Source organism: Arachis hypogaea, chromosome 12 (genome assembly GCF_003086295.3).
Source record: "Arachis hypogaea cultivar Tifrunner chromosome 12, arahy.Tifrunner.gnm2.J5K5, whole genome shotgun sequence".
In the NCBI taxonomy this organism is placed as follows: domain Eukaryota; kingdom Viridiplantae; phylum Streptophyta; class Magnoliopsida; order Fabales; family Fabaceae; genus Arachis; species Arachis hypogaea.
Window position 1 is genome coordinate 115196419 of NC_092047.1, and position 24955 is coordinate 115221373.

A 24955-nucleotide genomic window follows, 5' to 3' on the forward strand; every position below is an offset into this window, starting at 1 on the left:
GATAAATTATGTGTATTGTTCTGCGTTTATAATAACCACACTACTGTCACTACACATATATATATATATGTAGAAGAGAGTGAAAACTTGTGTGAGACAGAGAAAATATTCTGTTTCTATTCGTTAGTTTTACTTACAATGATGACTTTACCTCTAAGCTCTAATCTTTTTTACTATTAATGGTAGTGAGGATGGAAATTCAGAAATTGATGTGACATACAACCAATTTTTTACTAATTCTTGAATACTATTATTGCAAAATTAATCAGAAAACAATAATGCAGATATTTAAATTAACATGGATTAAAAAATATTGTAAATATAAAGTATGATGACATGACATTTCCAATCACCAAATACTAAAATTAAAACAAGCTAAGATAACTTTTTATTAGCTATTTAGGCATCTTAATCTTGGAATTATTTAATGTCTAACATCGAAAATTTATTATCAATTTCTTACCTCCACTGTATAAGTGTATAGTCAAGGAAATGTATGTAAGATGCTAATTAAAGCTTAGATTAGTCATACAACAATTAATAAAAGTTTTTATTATTAATTATAAATAGGTTTGATGATGTATGTGGATATCAAATTAGGCTTTTCATCCAATTCCATTCCATTTTTCTCTCCACTATTCTGACTTTGTTACTCATTAAATTCATAGAATAACAGTGGTAAAAATAAAAGCTACAGTGGCCAAAGTCCAACATCTAATGTGTCATATTAAATATGATTCTTGTGGTTCTTATCTAGCAAGAATATTTTTACTTGTGAGGCAGAGAAATAGTGTGTTTTCTACGCCCCTATTTTAGATGGTAGGGTTGGAACCATGGCCTTGATGCGTTGATCCAAGTCTAGCTAGCTTACAGTTTACCTAAACTTTTGAGTAAAAAAAACGAGCTTGTACAAAAAGCTTGACCAAAAACAGAAAAGCTTGTAAAACGGCAACACCAAATGTTTAGTAATTTTTATTTAATATCATCTCTGTTTTATACTTTTATTTTTGAAATGAAGCTTGTTCGGAATATTTACGTTCATTATTTATTAATTGAATGTCAAGTTTGAGTAAAACTAAGCACGGGATTATTTTAATTTCATAAACCTTTATATTGGGAGCGAGGCTTAAAAATTCGATTAACTTATATTATGTTCCTTTATCCTTTTCCTTTTCCTTTTTGTTTTTCTCTAACAAGAAAATGCAATAAATTATGTCACGTATATTCTAAAAGGAATCACAAAGCAAATAAATATTAAGAAGTTCCTACAATTGTGGAAAAAAAAGGAATGCGGACTGATGTTATTTAAATATTTAAAAATATGTGTTTAATTATAGGGGATTGCGGGTTTTGGGATGGAGCTGAGTGGATATGGAACTTCCAATGGAGGCGAGAGCTATTCCAATGGGAGTTGGATCTAGTAAACCAGTTGCATGATGCATTAAGACTGGTAAAACTGGCTCATGGTAGTGAGGATCGAGTTGTATGGAAATTTGATAAACAAGGGATATTTTCTACTAAATCTTTTATGCAGGTAATCCAGGAGGACAACCTTCCAGAGGATATAACAAGTTACAACTTTACAAGGACAATTTGGAAAGGTTTAATTCCACCAAGGGTGGAACTGTTTGTCTGGTTTGTATTGATTGGTAGGATAAATACGAAGGAGAGGCTGAGTCGGCTGGGAGTTATCCATCAGGAAGATATTATATGTGTGTTTTGTAATAAGAGTATTGAGTATGTGCACCACTTGTTCTTTGGCTGTGATTTTTCTTGTCAGGTTTGGTATGCTTGGTTAGCATTTGTTGGAAGGCAATGGTCATGCCCAGTAACGCTAAAAGAACATTTTATAACTTGGACAGAGATGTCAGCTAGCAAGGAGGAGCATAAGAGGTGGTTGATGGGATTTTGTGCGATTATCTAGAACATCTGGCTAGAAAGGAATAGAAGAATTTTTTAAAACAAAGGAAAAGGAGTTGTTGAGGTCATCCATATGTCTGTTATGAACTATAAGGAGTGGTTAGGTGGAGACCCTTTTTGTTGTTGATGACAATGCCGGAGATGACAATGAGATAAACAGTAATTTTACTTGGAGTTGAATAGCGTAGATTATGTTTTTTTTTGTTTGTCTACTAGTGTTTACTCCACTTGATGTGTTGAACTTTTTTTCTTTCAAAAAAAAATTATAGGCACACAAGTAACATCACGGTATCATATCAGGTTGCCTATTGATTCAATCATGAATGCTTATCAATTACAAGTGCTCTAATTAAGGCTATTTTTTTTTAGTAATGAAACAAATTGCGTGTAATTCAGTATTATGGTTAAATAGTGTGTTTTTTTTATATGAATTTTATTTTATTTTATTATTTTAAATAATAAATTGGACCCTTAGATTTTGATATTGTACAAATTGAATGATCCAGATTTGTGATGAAATAAAAAAAATTTTAGTGTAAAACAAATTAGAGGGTCCTATTTACATGTTTGAAAAATTGTTCAGTGTTAAAATATAAATCTAATCCTCAAATTTGTATATTTAAAAAATTTAAAATAAAAAATAACAAATTTAAAAAATTTGACTTTTAGATTTATAAATTTAAAAAAATAAAATAAAAATCACAAATTTAATTCTCATATTTGTGATATCCATACAAAATAAAAATACACCAAATTTTTATATTATTAAAAAATACTATTACACTACAACACAAAAAAATAAAAAACGTTTAATTAATGGTGAGGACAAAAGTTCAGAAACTGATCATGCGACATTTAACCGTTTTTTGCTAATTATGAATACTGCTATTGCAAACTTTATGCCAAATTATAAGTTTAATTGTCAAGTATGATAACATTTTCAATCACAAAACACGCTAAAGTTAAAACAAGGCAACCTTCGCTCTTGAGTCTTACCTATTTAGACATCCTGATATTCGAATTACTTAATGTGGGATATTCAAATTATGCCAATTAAAGCTTGGATTGATCATACAACAATAAAAATAAAAAATCATTGTTAGCTCATTTGCTTATATAGTTATATTGAATTCCCTCTGGGACCACCGTCTATCACTCATTCACTATTCATGACCCACAATAAAATAGTAATTATAATACTTATATTTAAAATTTTATTAAAGAAAAATATTTAAAAAATAAATATTTTTTATTGACATTAGCTAACTTTAGATTAATAGTTTATTTTTATTTTTATACTATTAAAATTTAGAATTTATTTCACTAGTGATAACCTTAAGAAATATCATAAAAACATGATGACTTATACTAGCAAAACTTGTTTTTATTTTTGTTAATCATATCATATAAATAAATAAAAAAATCACTAATTAGTTGCATATTTACGCTTATAATCAAACTTTATAAGTGATATAATCAAACTTGATCATAGTTATAATCAAACTTCATAAATAATACAATTAAACTAGATTTATATGTATAAACATAATGCAAATAAAAGTATAGAAATACAGTAACATTTGTTATTTGGTGTGTTTGAAAAACTTGACTATTCAAATCTAAAACACTTTGATTATTTTTCTTATGAAACTTTGGTTATTTTATCTAACATAGTTGATCGCCTTATTGAAAAGATGTGTAAAATAATGTGTGAACTATAAACGTAAGGAAAAAAACGTGGTAACCAGCTGATTTGGTAGCTGAATTCATCTAATGTTCATGGATTATTGAGTTATGTTAGATGACCAATAATTTTTTTGGCCAATATAGTAGTCAATACTACTTACTGAAGGGGTATAAAATATAATAATTTATTCAGTCATGATATTAATGGATATTTGACATCTATCTCATGCAATAATTTATTAGATTAGAATAAACAAGTTTGATTATATATTTATTATATATTATTTGATCAATTATTTTATTATGATATATTTAATTATTCTAATAGTTAATTATTTAACTATATATATATATATATATATATATATATGGAAGTTCTATGGTGGCATTGGTTTTAGTGGCTAAGAGTGGCATAAGTTTGACCAACAAATAAAATATTGACACATGATAAAAAAAATTTAATCTAAAACTAAAATAATTCTCTCTTTCTTATAATTTCTTATAATTATTTTTATCAAAATAATTTTTTATAATTATAAAAATAATTTAAAAATATTAAAATAATTTTTTAATTATATTTATAATTATTATTTTATTATTATTTTTATTTTTTTAAATTAATTTTTTATAATTATTTTTACTAAAATGATTTTTTATAATTATTTTTTATTTTTTAATTATTTTTAATAATTTCTAAAAATAATACCAAAATTATTTTATAATTATTTTTTTTTTTGTAATTTTGAAAACTAAAACCAAAATAATATTCTCTCTCTTATAATTTTTTATGATTATTTTTAAACTAACACCAAGAGGAAGAATATTATTTTGGTGTTAGTTTTTCAAAATTATGGAAAAAATAATTATAAAAAATTATTTTTTAGAAATAAAAATAATAATAATAATTAAAAAAATAATTTTGGTGTTATTTTTAGAAATTATTAAAAATAATAATAAAATAATAATTATAAACATAATTATAAAATTATTTTGATGTTATTTTTTCGAAATTATTTTTTATAATTATGAAAATAATTATAAAAAATTATAAGAGAGAGAATCATTTTGATTTTAGATTTAATTTTTTTGTCATGTATCAATATTTTACTTGTTGGTCAATCTTATGCCACCTTTAGCCACCAAAATCAATGCCACCGTAGAACTTATATATATATATATATATATATAGTTACTGATTTTTAATATAAATAAAATATTTTTTGTAATTTATATCTGCGTACTCTATTAATCTGCCCGTAATTCGTATGTACAAAAGTTATAATAATTTATATATCCATAAGTCTGTGAAAAAGCATATTACAGGTAGGCTTGTGATTCGTGTGAAAAAAAGGAAAAATATCAAAAAAGATTCTCTAGGTTATTCTTAATTGTAAATGGTATGGTCAATTGAGGCGACAAAATGTTAAATTTTTGTTTTTTGAATGATAGTCATCATGTTAGTTATATATCTACATCATTTAAGTCTCTTATGTGATGTGTAATGATAGTACTAAAAAGTAAAAAAGTAAAAAGTAAAAAATAAAAAGATAAAAAATAATTTTTACTTGTTCATATTCATCGGATTTAAGATAACTTTATTTAAGTTGTAGTATTAACTTGTTCATCAAAGAGATTAGCATGTGATAGCATGTAGGTAATGTTTTTTTTTTTTTTTTTTTAATTAGAAGTGAGACTCATGTTCAAAACTTTTAGATAAAAATAAAAAGATTATACTATTTAAATTATAGCCCGTTGATAATGTCGTCTACTTAAAAGATAAAATTTTACAAAAGATATATATATAATTCAAGGGTGTGATAGAATGAAATTGCATCCATCTTCATCTTTAATTACAGGAGTGGAAAGGATTGAATAGAAATTTCTACCACAATTGTGAAAAGAAAGGAATGAAGACTGATGTTATTTAGATATTTGAAAAAATGTGTTTATTAGAACATAATGTTAAGAAAAAAATAATAAAAGTTTGAATATTGGAATTAGGGTTGTTTCAATAAGTCCAAAAATAATAAAAATAGATATAATACTAACATGTGTTATTTGGATATTTAAAAGTATTATTATAATCATCCCATTACAACAGAATATGAATGGACATAAAGGAAAAACATGATTAGAATGTAACAGAAGAGAGTGAAAACCTCTGAGACAAATAAATATTGTGTCTTCTATCCCTTACTTTTACAATCATGATTTCACACGCTCTAAGTTCAAATCTTTTTTACTATTAATGGTGAGGATGGAAATTCAGAAACTTAACTATTTTTTTTAATTATTGAATACCACTAATGCAAAATTTAAGGCAAACTATTAAATTTAATTAAAAATAATTGGACATATATTTAAATCAACGTGTATTAAGAAACATTGTATTGTACTAATATGAAGAAGTATGATGACATTTTTCCAATCACAAAATACGCTAAAATTAAAACAAGTTAAGATAATCTTTTATTCAGCTTCCTCTTCATTCCAATAGTAGTCTACATATATTATATACACATAGTCATAAAATAAACTCTATTAATACGAAACTTTGTTCTTTGGTACTTTTTGTGTAGGCACATATAGTTGTGTTCTGAATTTCATTCCATTGATTTTAACAACGTAAAAATTTTATAAATCATCACTAAACACAGTGGTTGATATTTTTATTGTATAAAATTTATTATATAATTCATTATTGTTTGATCCTTAAAGGCAATGTAAGTTTTTTGATAGATAATTGCATATAAATATATTTTGCACATTACTGTTTATAATTTATTTCATGCTTCAATCAATGTATTTGAAAAATTCAGAGTTAAAATTTCTATTTTTTGTTTCTTTATCATCCACTATGTTTTGTTTATAAGCTATTATATATTGAACGGTAATCTTAATCTTAATTAACTTACATGCTTTTATAATTTCTCAAAAATAAAATCAGATAACTTTATTTTTGTATTTTAATTTAAAATAAAAGGCTCATATTTAGTTAATTATCCTAACATTAGCTTGATATTAATCGTTTTCATTAAATTTACCATGCATCACACGAGACACTTCGCTGGTTCACAGAATAATAGTGGTTAAAAAAAATATTTGCAGTGGCCAAAGTCCAACAATCCTACCGTGCCATATTAATGAGTTTTTCAGGAAGGAATTAACTTTGATTCGAAAACAGCAAAGTGATGTAATGAAAATCACAATTAGGTCTGTTTGACTTCATGTTTCATGGACCTCACGTAGGGTGGCTGTTTTAATATATTTATCATGTTCACTTGTCCACTAAAAATATTGTTTACTATTTCATAATCACATCCATTGGATTTAAGATTCTTTGACTTTAAGATTCTTTTACTTGTTCATCAAGGAGATTAGTATAATAGCATCTAGGTAATTATACAACATGTATGTGCTATTTGGATGTTTAAAAATATCATTTTTGAATAATGCTATAAATTCAAGAATTTTTGTTAATCAAGTTTAATTAAGTTGGTTTAATATCAACAGATAACATTACTCCACGTTTTATTATTTAACTAGTTAGATTTGATTCATAAAAAGGCTTGAATGTAAACATTACTCAATAATTTTTATAAAGATAAAGTATGTTTTTTATTCCTAATATTTTCGAAATTTTTAAAAAAAAAATTTAATATTTAATGGGAGACTTGGTTTGAACTGGCTGGTTCTGACCAAAATTAGCCAATTGGCAGGTTTGAAAAACCAGGACTGATCCAGACTTTTTTTTTTTCGCTCCCAACCTAAAATGGCGTTGTTTTCAATGTTTTTAAACAAAAAAACTAGAAGGCTAAAATGGCTAGCTTACTCGAATGCTCATTCTCCCAAACTCCTAAACCCACCTGAGACAATGAGACCTAATCCTCTGTGACTTAGAGAAGCTCACATCGCCCACCGGCCAATACCACCGCTACCGCACAATTGCTGCGACATCATCGGCTACTCTGACTCGTCTTGGTGGCCTCTTTGCATCTCGGCTCGTCGTGTCTCTGGTCGTCCATGTTGTCGTCGTCGTTGAGTCTCTGGTCGTCCCTGTCGTCGCTGTGTTTGGTTTCCAGTCTCCCTCTTCTCTGATCTGCCCACCGTGCATTAGGCATGTGTTTTTAATTTTTTTTTTAAGTTATTCAGTATTTCAGTATTTTAGTTAGAATTAATTGATTAATGATATTGATCATCTAAATTTGTTGATTATATTTGGTTGATTATAATTTATAACTTGTTGATTCTTATTAGATTGTTCAATTTTTTGTTTTATAGTGTAATATATTGTTGTTATATGTTGTTACAGTTGTATATTATTCTTGGTGGATTATTATTGTATATTGTTCCTGGTTTATTAGGATAGCTTCATCAAATACACCATTGAAAAGACTAATTTTTCAAGAACAAGGATCAATTTCTAATGCAATAATTGGAATCCAAAAAAATAACAATAGAAAAAAAAATTGATCATGCATGGGATCCAGTTAACCAGTTTAACTAGTGATTCATTGGTTGAACCACTAATTCAATAATTTGATCGGTTTAATTATCAATTCGATTCTGACAACTACGTGCAGAACTGTAGATTATTCTTTTTTTTTTTTGTCATGAACAGTAGATTCTTTTAATGGAAAAACTACCAAAAGTACTCATAAAGTTTACGAACGCTGATAAAAATACCCATAAACTAAGAAAATTAACGCTGTACCCATAAAAGATGGGTTCTGTATGACAAAAGTATCCAAATCTTAATTTTTGTTGATTTTTTAATAAAATTTCTAAACTACCATACACTCAACCTCAATTCACTTTTTCAACCTTTCATAACTCAATTTGCACCAACTCTTGCCATGGAGTCTAAAACTACTCCTACAACAAACCAGACCGAAATCAATAGTAGTGGTGGTGGTGGTGGTAGAGGATCGGACCTCAACCGATTCACTCATAAGTTTATAATCCATACCCAAACCAAATTAATCAAACACAAAAAAATACTCAAAACATAAAAATTTTCAAATCCATTCATCCAATTTCAATTCACTTTAGCAAAACTAGAAATAGAAAAAGCCATCAACCATAAAAAATCAACAAATCCATTCATCCAATTTGAAATTTATTTCAGCAAAAATTAGAAGTAGAAGTAGCCATCAACTAGATCTTTTGTAGATCAATCTCAGCCTTCATAAAAAATAGAAGTAGATTTTAAAAAAATTTGAACAGTATCATTTTAGTAGTAACTAAATCAATTTCTGAAAAGAAGAAAAATAAAATAAAAATATTAAAAAAAAAGAAATACATTTTTCTTCGCCCGCCGACTGTAACATCGTCAATGGCAGAACCTCCATCACAGTGCCGCCTCCCTTTCTTCTCTGATTTCTCTTTACCGAACCCGCTTTTTGCATGCAAGAGTACCACGACCCCTCTCTCTTCTCAGGTGTGCGACGACGGTGTTTTCCTCGGCTGGGTCAGACGCGCCACGACGACATTCTCCTCGGCTGCAACAGGCGCGCCACAGCAGCATTCTTCTCAGGTTGGGTCACAGGTGTGCTATGAAGGTGTTGTAGTCACCTTAATAGTGAGAGGGAGAAGCAGTTAGAGGAGAAGAGATTGGCGGTAATGGATTAGGTGGGTGGCGGACGGTAACGAGGAGGTAGGAGGAGAGTTTCTGTAACTCATGTGAGGATTTTTGAGGGATAAGTGAGGATAGAGGAAGAAGAGAAGAGAGGGAGTGACGATAGAATTGGGTTAGGGTGGGGTAGTTTATGAATTTTATTAAAAAATCAATAAAAAATTAGGATTTAGATACTTTTGTCATACGGAACCCATCTTTCATGGGTACAGCGTTAATTTCCTTAGTTTATGGGTACTTTTATCGGCGTTCGTAAATTTTATAGGTATTTTTGGTAGTTTTTCCTTTAATTGATGATTTTTTTTTTTTGTTCATAAATTGGTGATTTTTAATTACTTTCGCAAATTTCTTTGGGCCTACTTCCAGGGTCGTAGGTTCGGAACCATGACCTTGATGCGTTGATCCATGTCTAGTGTACCTAAACTTTTGAATAGAAAAAAAAGCTTGACAAAAAAAAAAAAAAAAACATGTACAACGGCGACACCAAATGTTTAGTAATTTTTCTTTAATATCATCACTGTTTTATTTTTGTAATGGCTATGTTCATATTTCATAATATTTACGTTCATTATTTATTGAATGTGAAGTTTGAGTAAAACTAAGGGCGGGAATTTCATAAACCTTTATATTGGGAGGCTTAAAAATTCGATTAACTTACGTTGTTTCCCTTTTCCTTTTTTCTTTTCCTCTAACAAGAAAAGGCAATAAACTGTGTCATTGTCACGTATATTCTAAAAGGAATTAAAAAGCACATAAAAATAAATAAGTACTTGTTATTTTGGGGAACTAAACACACTTACAACTTCGGATAAAAGAGTGATATGTTTAATAAAAGAAAATTCAAATTATATGCAGTGGTTGTTAGAGAAAAAGAATAAAAGATGGAGATAACCTTCTTTTGATTTCATAACGATTTTTTTTGAAATGGAAAAAATAATAATTTGAATATTAAAAAAAGATCAAACTAAAAGTTACTACAAAAATATTGGTTAACAAGATAAAAAAAAAAAAAGATGTTTAATTTTTCTAATGCGTTGAATCTCAGATTAGTTTACTAGTTATTTTATTAGTCTGTTTAAGTAAGTGTCAAAATTTGAATTTCGCCTTGTATATATATATAGTAATTTATTAGCCAACAATAAATTTTAAATAGAGCTCAATTTTATGCGATAAGTTAATCTTTAACCTATCAAAAAGAATAAAAAAAATATGTATGTGGTTAATTTAGCTAAGTGGAAACTTGAATAACACACCAAATCATAGCCTTAATCCATCAAGCCAAAGTGATGAAGAAATACTTGGACATAAGAGAGGTGATGCATGTATACAATTCATGATAAGAATTTCCATTTCCTAAGAATTTAATATATGGCCAATAATTACATTAAGATATGTAGTAATGTAACTATAGCAATCATAGAGTTAGTGTTTCATGCATGATTTACCTACAAATTTATTTGATGATAACAAAAAAAAATGATAAATTACTAAAAATTTGATAACAAAATTCGAGTATATTTTTATTAATAACAAAATTATTCGAGCATATTTTTAATAGTTTACTCCAAAAAAAAATTAACCAAAAAAATTTAAATTTATTTTATTTAATATTTATTATTATTGCTAAAGTTTAGATTTTTTTTTTCTCTTTAACATTACTGACTTACGTAATGTTACAATATAACTCATTGAGGAGTTTTCCATCAAATCAGAAAATATGAAACAAATAATATATAAATCATTATAATTAAAGTTTAGTTGAATGTAATGATAACACGATTACACGATTATAAAAAGTATTATGTTTATTTCAAAATCAATAATTTTTATTGATGTGATATCGTTTGTATAAAACTATTTGCACTATTTGAAAATTAAATATAAATAGGGTGGTGGGTCCATGAAGAATGCAAATTCAGCAGTAATTCTTGCCTGCAAATGCATGCTTGTCTTGCACTAGTGGAGACATGGGTGCCCCCATTGAATACGTCTTTGCATGATTTCAGGCAAATTGTGGATCAAGATTCAGAAGAGAACAAGAAAATTAATTGAAAATCTTTGTCACCATCCTGTGAATTAAGTATTTAATTTTATTTTTAACTTAATACTGCTGCGTGTTTCACTGAAAAATTAACTTTGTGCGTGACTAATAAATAATAATGATGGACTACAGTTAATAAGGAAATTGATACATTATATTGTTTTACAATAAAAAGTTTAATTAATAGGAGTTTAGGATTTAATAAATTAAAATTAAAAGAGTTTAATTTGTATGCATGTATGAATAATATGGTTGTTTGATAGTTGATGATACCATCATTTAATAAAATAAATATGAAAAGGCAATGGTGTCATTATAATTTCTTATATGGTTCTTGTTATTGAATTATATTGTGATAGGTCACAAATAAATTAAACAAATTGTATCTAAAGAAAACCCAACTATCCATAAAGGCATAAATTCCTAATACATGAATTAATTCCGACAACTATCACATGTCTACTTTTTTTTTATATACTTTATTATAAAATATTAATATTAATTATGAGCTCTATTATTTTTACCACTTATTCTTTAATTTAAAGAAAATTGGGTAGAATTCACGAATACATTATATAACAGTTTGTTAATGTTGCAAGTGTGAGAAGTGTATAAAGTTAATCTCACATCAAAAAAAGTAAAGAAAAGTGAAGAATTTATAAGATGAAAGATTCATAAACTTACTACTTTAAAATTTTGAGTTGGATGTGGTGGACATGATTTTAGCTTATTACAATCCAATATTATTTATAAAGTGTTATTTTATTATAAATGTTCAGAACACAATCTAATTTAACATTCAAGTATGAAAATTTTCTTGCAAAGGAGAAACAATTTTTTTTTTCCCAAATGATGCAGCAAGGCCCATGATTGATTCTTCACACATCCGTTTTATAATTGATCTTTATAATATATAGTTATGACAGGGCTATAACTATAAAGTATTAGTGTAACTTAATAATTAGCCAGGACCAAGACAAATCACTTTAGTTTTTTCCTTATTAAAGAAAGTTATTATGTTTGCTTAATTAGCTTGGACATTATGTGTTGATATGAATTCTTATGTTATCAATTTAGACAAAATCTCACAAATTAATAGAGTTGAGATTCCTGTGTCTCCAAACTACATACAAGAATAATATGTTGTGCCTTAATCAAACAAATATTTTTCAATATGGCATCATCAGACAAAGAAACACTATAATAGAATTTTCATTTTTTCATCATCACACATAAATGTTTTGGGCCTAACAAAAGCATAATGTTGTCTTGGGATCTCATTCTTCAGCTTTGATGCATTTGGTCCACTTTGAAGTCAGACAAGCTGTATTTAAAAAAAAAATAAAAATAAAAATACTAAAAGCATTGTTTTTAAGACTCTTTTTTATTATATTCAAATTTTATTATTAAGAATTTAAGTAATCTGGTTGACCTAAATGAAATATCATAAAAAATAATAGCATTCTTTATTTTTAGTTCTTCAAACTCAAATTTAGACTTATAACAATTAAGATTTAAGAGACGAATTATCAAGTATAATTTTTTGCAAAATTATATTTGTATTATTATTTGATACACATTAAGTATTAAGTATTTTATTTTTATCAATTATTTTTAATACAAAGAGTAAAAAAAATTTACACAATGAAAATATATAAGTGAAATATTTTTAGAAATATTTTGTTTCATTTTGTAACAAGCTAAAAATTAATCTATCACAAATCTAAACTTTATTTAAGAATATATCGCTAACAAATTCAAAATTTTAACACTTATTTATACAATAGACTCCCTATACTTAATTAAGAGGTTGCGGGTTCGAGTCTCCTATCTTTTCAAATTTTTGCCAATGAGTAATAGCTCAAATAGCATAGTTTCCTCATACTCAATTAAGAGGTTGCGGGTTCGAGTCTCCTATCTTTGGTAAAAAAAAAAAAAAACACTTATTTATACAAATTAATTGGCTAATCTTTAGAAGTTGATTTTGCAGTAAATTTTTTAGTTTTGATTAATTATTACTATTTGACTGTAGTAATAAATTTCAGAGCAATAGGGCCACCTATGTGTACATGTGTAATTCCCTGGAAGGTGAAGCTGTAAAAGCCTGTGACTTTGCTTTATAAAAATTGATGCTTCCCAGAAACAGAATTAACAAACAAAAAGTGATAACAGTGAAGAAAATTTCCTGAACATATATCAATAGAATTTATTAGTGATTGATGTTTTCTAATTATGAATCACATAATTTTCACATGCATAATAATAATGTTATCTGCCAATCAAGAATAGTACACAATAAATGCCAACAAAAGAGAATATTGTCTTTCCATCTAGAAATAAATAATTTTACAGAGACGACACGCGTTCTTAAAATAATATTTTTATATTTTATAATAAAGTATCAGTATAAATTAATAAAAAATGCTATGTTAAGTATTATTTTTAATTTAGATAAATCTAATTCAGATATTAATTGAAATATTATTCTAATAGTAAAATTATAATATTAATATTACTCTATTTCTATTAATTATATAATATACATAATATTATTATTAATGATAGGCTTTTTGACAAGATTAATGAGAATATTGGTATAATTATGAACATATATTACAATATTTACACAAGTATGAATTCAGTAGAGAAAGAATTAATAAGCTTTAATTTCTTTTAAAAAACAAAAAGTTGTATCTATAATAGTTAATACAAAAGATATAAAAATATTTTTTCCTTAAAAAAGTAACAAAATCCTGGTTACCTACTACAAGAAAAGATTTTGATGGCCTCATTATGACCATTATTATTATTCCAACAGTTGTCACATTTGATTTAAGTGATTATGTCAGAACCATGCCATCATATGTGCCTGATATTTATTTATTAAAAAGAATGTGTGTATTTAATTATTTATGGAAGAAGATACATACACTGCACTAAACTTCAATTGCTAGGCCATAATTAACATCAACTCATTAAGTGAGCTCAAATTTATGAAATATTAAGATTGTAAAGTTATTTTTATATCTTTTTTAAAAAAAATCATATCCATTTTAAAAATATAAAACTCTAAACATCTGTACAATTTTTTATGAAATTTTCTATTGCACTATTCTAAAAATGGTATAAAATTATATTATGGTTGTTATTAAAATTATTTAATTTCATTTTACTACCACAATTTTATTACTAAAGATAAAAAAAAAACTCCAAATCTATTAATATAAAAATCTAATCAATTAGCTAAATAAATAAAATAAAAATATATAAAATTAAATTGATGAATATTTTGATACTTAAAAATATAAATTAATTAATAACTACTAAATAATCTAATCTATAATATAATATACCATGGTTGTTAACTTCTCATTATAATCATGTAATCCAACTCATCCTATTAATTTCCACTTTGCTTTACACATAATAGAGCTAGTTTATGATGATAATAATGTTTATGTGAATAGCTTTCCCTAGTCATTATTACAAACCCCCTAAAAGCACTGCAATTCCTCCGGATTCCTGCAATTTCTTAAGACAAAAAACATTGTAACAAAAACAAAAGAAATTAAAAGTCACACTTTATTCATCACCTTTCACCGAAAAGTGCAACCACACCTGCGTTTTCCCTCTTGACTTTACTTCAAGTTTATTTTTTTTAATCATTATAAACTCTTACAATAATAATAATAATAAATAATATAAATTTTCAAAGTCATCACCACACACCAGACAACCTTTTAGCAATTGCATAAGTTCAATGTTGCCTTCACTTCTTCAGAAGACTGATGCAAATATAGTTCTCTCTTTTTAATCTACTGGGGTGTGTATAAGCTAAGGTTTCATTCATAATAATTTCAAGGTTCATTTTTTTTCTTTTTTTTTTTTTATTTTCTTCTTGGAGATGGGAGTGGTAACAGTTGGTGAATTGAAGCCTAGCATTTCAGGAAAAAGAACCTTCCGTCCAAGTTCAAGCATAAGGCATGCCACTGAATGGTAATTAATTAGTTTTCTTGCTCTTGAAACATATATGCTTAATTCCATTTTATTTATTTATTTTTTGTTCTATTTTATTTTATATGTTAGTCAGATATACTTGTTTATCTGCCTATAATTAACTGCTTAAATATTTAGAAAAGATAACTTCATGAGATGTTATGAATAAAATTTTAAAATTTTGATTTTAGTTTTCTGGTCTCTCAATCTTATTTGTTGCACTTCTTAGTCTCATTATCATGTTCTTTTTATGCTTGAATGTTCAGTTCTTTCAGAAGGAATACAGCTAAAAATTAAAATACACCTGTTTTATTTAGTTTTTCTTTTAATAACTTTTTTTTAAAATTGTTTATTGTTTTCAATTTTAGTTACAAAATTCATCACACTTTATTTTTTGTCTTATCTTCTATTTTAACCAATAACCCTTGACCAAATCTTGATGTAATCCTTGTATTCTTCTGTGTTTCTTTTTTCTTTTTTCTTTTTTTCCTGCTTAAAGTTGTGTAATTGGTAGTAGGTATTTATCTACTATCTATATTTCTATTTTTTAAGAGTTGAATTAAGATTTTTTATTTAAAAATAAAATATTTACACTATTTTAACTAATTTTATATTATTATTATTTAATAAATAAAAATGTGGATTACTACACCTTATAGTAGGTATTAGTAAAACTGTGAAATAAGTACAGAATTGGTGTGATAAATGCCTCACCATCTATTTGTCCCAAGTCACATCTGAATTTTTTTATTCTTTCATTGTCAAGCCATATGTAAGTAATTTTGGAAGTGCAAAATGAGTTGGGAGGCACCAAATTTTGACAATTGAGTTCTACTCTAAAATTTTACAGAAATTGCAATTGATATGTGAAAATATTTGTGTAGTTTCCATTTCTCATTTTTTCACTAGTGATATTATGGATTAAATTTTAAGGGGGTTCCATCCACACCATATAAAGTGTCGCAACCAATACTCCATTATTAAATTTGGACTTAACCTTGTGTAACCATACTGTCTGAAGTAACTGACAAAACATATAGTCCCACTAAAAAAGTTGTTTTTATTTAGTTGGGTCCATCCTTCAACTGCAACACTAGATCATGGAAATATCACATATTGTCTTTTGGTTTTGTGGAGTGCACACAACACAACACATACAGAAAAAAAAAAAAATTGAAACTTCATTTTTGTGCATTGAATTGATTGTAAGTACATGCTGCACCAAGAAAACACATAATTTTCATTTTTGATTAAGAACTATAATTTATAATACAATGTGTTGCTGCAATTCTTGCTTTAAATACCATGTCTAAGTCATTCAATTATTCAGCTAGATTTGTTTGTTCCAGGCCAATTTCTGATGTATCTAGTGATTTTACAATTGAAGTTGGATCTTCAAGCTTTGCACTTCACAAGGTAACACCATTTTTCTATTAGGTTTCTGCATTATTCAGCATATATCTAAGTTATGTGGATTTTTTTTTTCACAGTTTCCTCTGGTTTCTAAGAGTGGAAGAATAAGGAAACTGCTGTTAGAGGCTAAAGACTCGAAGGTTTCGCGCATAAGTCTGGCGAACGTGCCGGGCGGCCTAGAATCGTTCGAGCTAGCTGCGAAATTCTGCTATGGAATCAATCTTGAATTAACACTCTCCAATGTTGCTATTCTAAAATGTGTATCACACTTTCTTGAAATGACAGAGGAGTATGCAGAGAAGAACTTGGAAACAAGAGTTGAATCATATCTAAAGGATACCGTTCTACCTAACACATCAAGCACCATAACCGTGCTTCATCGCTGCGAAACTCTTCTTCCATACTCAGAAGAGATCAACCTTGTTAGCAGGCTAATCAACGCGATTGCGAATAATGCATGTAAAGAACAGCTTACCTCTGGATTGTTGAAATTGGATCATAACTTCCCTTCCAAGACTATTTCTAGCATGGAACCGGAGACGCCGTCGGATTGGTGGGGGAAGTCTCTCAATATTCTTAGCCTTGAATTCTTCCAGAGAGTTCTGACGGCCGTGAAGTCGAAGGGACTAAAACAAGAAATGATCAGCAAGATCTTGATAAATTACGCGCACAATTCGCTTCAGGGGATTGTTAGTATTAGCAAGGATCCTCAATTTTTCAAGGGAAGTTCATCTGACTTGGAGTTGCAAAAGAGACAGAGGATAATTGTGGAAGCCATTGTTAGCTTGCTGCCTACGCAATCAAGGAAAAGTCCCGTTCCAATGGCGTTTCTATCCAGTTTGTTGAAGGCTGCAATTGCTGTGTTCGCTTCTTCGTCGTGCAGATCCGATCTGGAGAGAAGGATTGGCCTACAGCTTGATCAGGCAATCCTTGAAGACATACTAATTCCGACAAATTCGCAGCAAAATTTGCAGAACACAGCAATAATGTATGACATAGATTCAATTGTGAGGATATTTTCCATTTTCTTGAACTTGGATGAGGAGGAGGAGGATGATAATCGAATGCGAGACGAAAGCGAAATGGTTTATGACTATGACAGTCCTGGATCTCCAAAACAAAGCTCAATTATTAAGGTCTCAAAATTGCTGGACAATTTTCTAACCGAAGTAGCACTCGATCCAAACTTGTCACCATCCAAGTTTATATCGCTTGCAGAGCTACTTCCAGATCACGCCAGAGTAGTTAGTGATGGACTCTATAGAGCTGTTGATATCTTCCTTAAGGTAAGAATTCTTTCTCGATTTTGTTTTCATGGTAAGATAAATTCTTAGATAGACAATAACTAAGAATTGCTCGTCTATCATGAAACTACTTCTCCCAAAAAATTCAAGCAGATAGGATCTTAAGCTAAATTTTATGGACGTTTCGATCATAAAAGTTCTGATATTATGTCATGAAACTACTAATTTCAAAAATTTAAGTTGATAGGAGAAGCTGTATGAATAAATAATTATATTTCTAACAGAGACTAGACTATTGTCTTTGATTTGTTTGCTTTTTTCTTGTGCAGGTTCATCCAAACATAAAGGACTCAGATCGATACCGTCTTTGCAAGGCCATTGATTGTCAGAAACTGACTCAAGAAGCATGCAGCCATGCAGCGCAAAACGAAAGGCTGCCGGTACAAATGGCGGTTCAAGTTCTTTACTTCGAGCAAATCCGGCTGCGAAACGCAATGAACGGAGGACACAACCAGATCTTCTTCGGCGGAGGATTCAACGGCCAGTTCCCTCAACGCTCGGGGAGCGGAGCAGGAAGCGGAGCCATTTCTCCGCGAGACAACTACGCTTCGGTGCGAAGAGAGAACCGGGAGCTGAAGCTGGAGGTTGCGAGAATGCGAATGAGGCTAACTGATTTGGAGAAAGATCACGTTTCAATGAAGCAGGGGCTTGTAAAGACACGCTCTGCAAGCAGGCTATTCAAATCATTGTCAAGAAAACTTAGCAAAATTAATATTCTATTTAGGATATCTAGCATTAAGCCAAATGGTGCTAGTTCAGAAAGCAGATTCCCTTTCCCTAGGAGAAGGCGTCACTCAGTTTCATGACTAGTATAGTATAATAATGTGTAATATATATCCCTAAATATATTAGTATGACATAATGTATAGTGTGTATCAATGCATGGCATGATTGTTTCCTATTTTTCTTGTGGATAATTTTTTAATTTCTTTTATCACTGTTTATGGATTGATATATCATATATGTGTTCGTTGCAGGAATCATTAAGGGAACAATGTATCTTAATTCTTAATTTAGACATGGTTTTGCACTTTCGCGCATGCTTTAGAGTTTAGCAATACAATATCATTGTGTTTATATGAAATAGGATATGCTCGAATTTTATCTTATGCTTACGCTTTCTCTGTATTTTACTATTTTATACTTCAATTAAATATTGGTTACTTATAGTAAAAATTAGAAAACGGGAAACAGTGACTCCATGGCCCAATGGATAAGGCGCTGGTCTACGGAACCAGAGATTCTGGGTTCGATCCCCAGTGGAGTCGCAGTTTTTTAATCTATACTATCTATAACGGACATCTGAGAGAAAGTTGTATAGGTTATCTTTTCCTTTCCAAAATTTACTTTATAAAAAAATTATTTTGTTAACTCCAATTATTAAACTTGTGACTATTTTATTTTAGTGTGACAGACTTATCATTTAAGCCAATCTCAAATTTATTATTATTGGTTATTTTTTTATTTTAATTTTTAGAGAAGTATTTGAGTGAGAAATAAGATTTTTTTAAGTGTTATTGGTAAAGTAAATCTACTTGGTTCTTACTTGTAGATAATAAAAAATTAAACTCTAATATGTCTCTATGAGTATTTGTCTCACTCTTATCTCTTATCTGTCTCTATAATTATTAAAATTTAACAAATAAAATAAAATTTTAAAATTTATATAATCATTATCACATAAATAACATAAATAAAAATAAAAAATTAAAAATAATACAATATTATTATTCATTTTACTAATTGATTTACATATATTATATTACATAGAGGTGTTCATGGATCGGATCCGACCCACATATCTATTGTATTTATCCGAATTCGATCCGCAGTCTAATAGGTTCGGATTGCGAATTTAATGTAGGTATTCGCATATCTGCGGATCCGCAAAAATAAATAAATAAGTAAATATTATTTTTATGTTTTATTTCAATTAATAATTATCATATATATTATATTATTTTATTTTTATTATTTAAAAAAATTATGTTTAATAATATTATAAGAATAAACATGTTTAAAATAATAGAAAAATAGTATTTTATTGATTTTTTTTAAAAAAAAATTTTAAATATTTATATGTTTTGCAGATATATTCGAGATTCAATCCAATCGGATCCACAAACGTGCGAATTGTATCCAAACTTAGAAATTGCCAATATTTGATCCGATCCCATTATTTTTAGTAAGAATCGTTTCGAGATTTAGTTTATATCCCATCTGACTTCATATATATACCAAAATGGATATTATCCAAATTTAAACTCACCCTATTAGTCGCCTCTAAAAATCCACTCCAAACGAAAAGAACAAAATGGGTACTCCAGAATTCAAATAATGTTGTCATTTCTAATTAGAGTATCATAGCTATTTATATCTAATTTATTATATTATTTGATAAAAATATAAACACATTGAGAACCCAGTAATTCTTCAAGATCACCCGAAAAGATCGAGAGAAGAACTTGGGAAATTGTTTGGTAGATTTCGGAGACACTTCTTCGACTTTAAAACAGCTGAATATGAAGCCTGCTACGTTAGGGTCAAAGCACAAGGTTTCAGTGAAAATATACCTCCTTTGAGTTATCATTTCAGTATAAAAATTCCTATCTATTGGATGATGAACTTCATGTTAATAGTTGATAGTTTTAATAGTACGTTTTGATATGAGAATGCATATTTTATTTTTTTTAAATATTTTAAAAAAAATTATTTGAAATTAAACAAAAAATATTATTTAATAACTAAAATTCTGTTAATTATCTATTATTCTAATAAATCTAATTTATATATTTTTTATTATGTATCAATCGTAATTAACATGATTTACAAATAAAATATATACATTTTATTGTTTGAATTAATTAGTCAAATATTTATTAAAGAATAAAACTTACAAATAATACTATTATATTATATTATCTTACAGATAGCATTCTGCTGGCACAAGAAATATTGACATAGTGAATTTTAATGTTAGTACATATACTTATCTCTTCTCAAAATATTTTAAAAAAGTTTTTTTTTTTAAATTATAAAAAAATTAACATTTAATGAATATATCTCATTGTTTAAATTAATTAATCAAATATTCATCAAAGAATAAAATCTACAAATAATATCTTTAATTAACATGTTTTACAAAAAATGGTTTTTTATTTTTGTGCAAAATCCTTGAAATAAATTAAATATCTATATTAGATCGTTTTTAATTGTATAACATAATTTCATTTTGTAATTTTTGAATAACTACAAATTAAAAGAGGGTTTGTAATATTCAGACCGCCATATTTAAACCCTAATAAAATCAAAATTAAACTCATTTAATTTGACTTGTTTGAGTGGGTTTGTTATTACTTATTAGTACTTAGCTGGAAGATAAAGTGAGTCACAACTCACAACTCAACCAAAGTGCTCAACCAAAGAGCATTTGAACTTTCCTTTCACGTCCAAAAAAAAAAAAAAAAAAAAAACTTTCCTTTGACCCACGTTCTAACATATACCTGCGTCAAGTACTTAAGGTTTGAATTTGACTGCTTTAATTTAGTTTCAGTTCCATTGCCCTCAAATCTCAATATACACCATATATAGTTAGATTTATGTAACAAACTATGCTAACATGTTAATTTAGCAAAGTAGTGCATATCAATAAAAGTAAGGTTTAGTTTGGTAAAGTTTTTTTAAAAAATATTTATATTTTTTAAAAATATAAATTTTTTATTTTATGTTTGATAAATTAAAAAGATCATATATTTATATTTGTAATTTTTAAAAAATTGCAGTATTTTTAGAAAGTAAAATTTTTAAAAATTGATTTGTATTTTTTAAAATTTAAAAGTATAATATAATTTCACATATTAATTAATTTTTAAATTTAACGTTTAAATTTATGTCTTTTATAATATTTTTAAATTTTAAAAATTAGTTTATTAAATATAATTGTTATTATTTATATTTATTAAAAATTATTTTTAATTTAATTTATCAAATATAAAACTATACTTTTTAAAAAGTTAGTTTTTATAAATTATTTTTAAAAAATAAAAATTTTATCAAATTAAATCTAAGGGTTATATTAGCTTCACGTGGAACCAGATAACCTAACTTCTAGAAACAACTAGCTACAACTCTCCAACCTTATCAAATTGTATGTTTTGTTTTTAAAATAATAATCATTATAATAGAATAAAATAAAATGTTAAAGTGAAAAATAGGCATGGGCACAGTTGCACGTGTGAAAAAATCACGCGAGAGGGGCAAATAAGGTGATTGTGGTAATCTTTCGGACAAAGGAATGAAATTGAAATAATGAAGGTTGTAATTCGAAACATAGAAAAAAACCCGGAGAGAAAAGAGAGAAAATAGAAAACCCTTTCAAAGGGGTATTTCTCTTTCCCTTTCCCTTTCACTTTCACTTTCCCTTTTCAACTAAACTTTCTTGGGAAAGAATTCTACCAGGTGATCTTCATGATTTTTTTTATAATTTAGAACTAAGTTCAAAATTTTCTGCACATTTATGTATTTACATTAATATCAACTTCTTCTTTTCTTTTCTTTTTTTTCCAGATATTCATAGGTAATACTTTCTTAGTACGTAGGTTTAAAATCATTCTAAAAGACAATTAAAAGATAATTAGGTAAAAAATTATTTCAAAAAGCTCTTTATTCATTTATTACAACAAATTAAAACAACACATCTGAAACATAAAGAACCACCCTTTCAAAATGAATATTTTTAAAACTATTAGGAAGCATTACAGATAAAATAGTAAATATTACTATGCTCGGAAGAAAAAAATGTAGCACTCTCAAAAAATCTTAAATTTTAAATTTTAAATTTTAAATTCTAAATCTTAAAATTCTAAATTTTAAACCTTAAATCATAAATTATAAATCTTAAATTTAAAACTCTCAAAATTCGAGCCATTAACATAAAATATAATAAATAATAAGTGAAGATTTGTTTAATTTCCAAAAAATACAATACTCCTTCTAAAAGTTGGTTAATTGGTCACATTTTTTTTATAAAATGGATTGAATTTGTATTTGTTTGAATATAACAAAATAATGTTATTAAATGGGTTAAGTACTGAAATCGTCCCTAAGGTAAGTGGCGAAAATCAAATTCGTCCCCGACGTTTTTTTGCTATTAAAATCATCCCGAACGTTCAGAAACACTTTAAAATCATCCTTTCCCGAATTTTTGGACAAAAATACCCTTGACTATTAATAAAAATAAAAAAAAAACCCTACCCCCACCCTCACCCATCAGCATCTCTTCGCTCCTCTCCCCCCCCTCCCAACCCCCCAATTTCCCTTCCTCCTACACCCACCCCCAAACCCCACCCCCAAATCTCATCCCATCATCATCATCATCATCAGTTCCCACTCCCTCACCCCCATCACCGTCGCCCCCTCACCCCTTCACCGCCGCCGCCTCACCCCCTCACCGCCGCCTCACCCCCTCACCGCCGCCGCCCCTGCGTCCAACCCGCCGCCGCCCCTGCGTCCAACCCTCCTGCCGCACCGTGGGTCCAACCCCCTCACCCCTTCACCGCCGCCGCCTCACCCCCTCACCGTCGTCGCCCCTGCGTCCAACCCGCCGCCGCCCCTGCGTCCAACCCTCCTGCCACACCGTGGGTCCAACCCCCTCACCCTTTCACCGCCGCCGCCTCACCCCCTCACCGCCGCCGCCCCTGCGTCCAACCCGCCGCCGTCCCTGCGTCCAACCCGCCGCCGCTCCGCGTCCAACCCTCCTGCCGCACCGTGGGTCCAACCCCCCGCACCGCACCGCACCATCGCACCACCGCTTCTTCTTCTTCTTTTTCTTTTTCTTCTGTGAACTGAATTTGTTGAATCTGTGGACTGGATTTTTTGTAAAATTTGTTGTGCATGTTTGAATTTTCTGTTGATGATGATGATGATGAACATGAAGAGATGGGCATGAGAAAGGGGGTGGGGGTAGGTATTACAGTGAGGGGGTGAGGGAGTGGGTGAGGGGGAGGTGGTGAGGGGTAGGGGGTGAGGGATGGGGGTTACAGTGAAGGGGTGAGGGAGTGGGTGAGGGGGTAGAGGATTACAGTGAGGGGGTGAGGGAGTGAGTGAAGGGGAGGCGGTGAGAGGTAGGGGGTGAGGGGGTGGAGGGTTACAGTGAGAGGGTGAGGGAGTGGCTGAGGGGTAGGGGTGAGGGGGTGGAGGATTACAGTGAGGGGGTGAGAGAGTGGGTGAGGGGGTGGAGGGTTACAGTGAGGGGGTGAGGGAGTGGGTAAGGGGTGGGGGGTGAGGGGGTGGAGGGGGTGAGGGGTGGGGGTTTACGGTGAGGGAGTGGGTGAGGGGGGGGGGGGCGGTGAGGGGTGGGGGTTACCGGAGTGGGGTTAAGGTGTTGGTGTTTGTGTTTGTGGTGGTGGTGATGGTGGTGGTGGTGGTGGTGATGGTGATGGTGGGGTGATGAAGGTGAAGAGGAGAATGATGATGATGAGGGTATTTTGGTCCAAAAATTTAGGAAAGGATGATTTTAAAATGTTTCTGAACGTTCGGGATGATTTTAATAGCAAAAAAACGTCGGGGACGAATTTGATTTTCGCCACTTACCTTAGGGACGATTTCAGTACTTAACCCTTATTGAATCTAATGAATGTATTCAGTTTAAGAAGTCTATTTTATTAGAATTTCGAACTTTTATGACTCAACATTTTAGTATTTTTTTTTATTTCTTACATGTTTATACTATTTAGGCCGAACACCCTTGTCTTTTGTTATTAAAAAGAAATATTGAAAAAGTAAAAAAAAAAGGCGATAAAATTGAAAAACACAAATTTGATGTTGAAAGAATTTTAGAAACGACAAGAACGGAGCGAAAAAAAGATATCTTCGAAAAACGATGCTTCTTCTTATCTTTTCACAAAGAAGAGTAAAAATTCAAAGAAATTCAACAAAATAGAAGAGATACTATTATTACAT

At 29.2% G+C, this 24955-nt stretch overlaps 1 protein-coding gene and 1 non-coding gene across 3 annotated transcripts; both read left to right on the forward strand.

The window, feature by feature from the left end:
* Nucleotides 1-14859: 14859 nt before the first annotated feature.
* Nucleotides 14860-18896, forward strand: LOC112728499 (BTB/POZ domain-containing protein At1g03010). Of its 2 annotated transcripts, none has more exons than XM_025778653.3 (4): nucleotides 14860-15278; nucleotides 16628-16694; nucleotides 16769-17977; nucleotides 18265-18896. In XM_025778653.3, exons 1-4 carry the CDS (start codon nucleotides 15187-15189, stop codon nucleotides 18799-18801), a joined length of 1905 nt encoding a protein of 634 aa, XP_025634438.1. In that variant the 5' UTR covers nucleotides 14860-15186; the 3' UTR covers nucleotides 18802-18896. The 2 variants fall into 2 exon arrangements, with proteins under 2 accessions (XP_025634438.1, XP_025634439.1); XM_025778654.3 differs by lacking the exon at nucleotides 14860-15278 and adding an exon at nucleotides 16289-16483.
* A 294-nt stretch (nucleotides 18897-19190) lies between these two features.
* On the forward strand, nucleotides 19191-19263 carry TRNAR-ACG (transfer RNA arginine (anticodon ACG)). Its single transcript has one exon. It is a non-coding gene; the product is annotated as a tRNA-Arg (tRNA).
* The last annotated feature ends 5692 nt before the right edge of the window (nucleotides 19264-24955 follow it).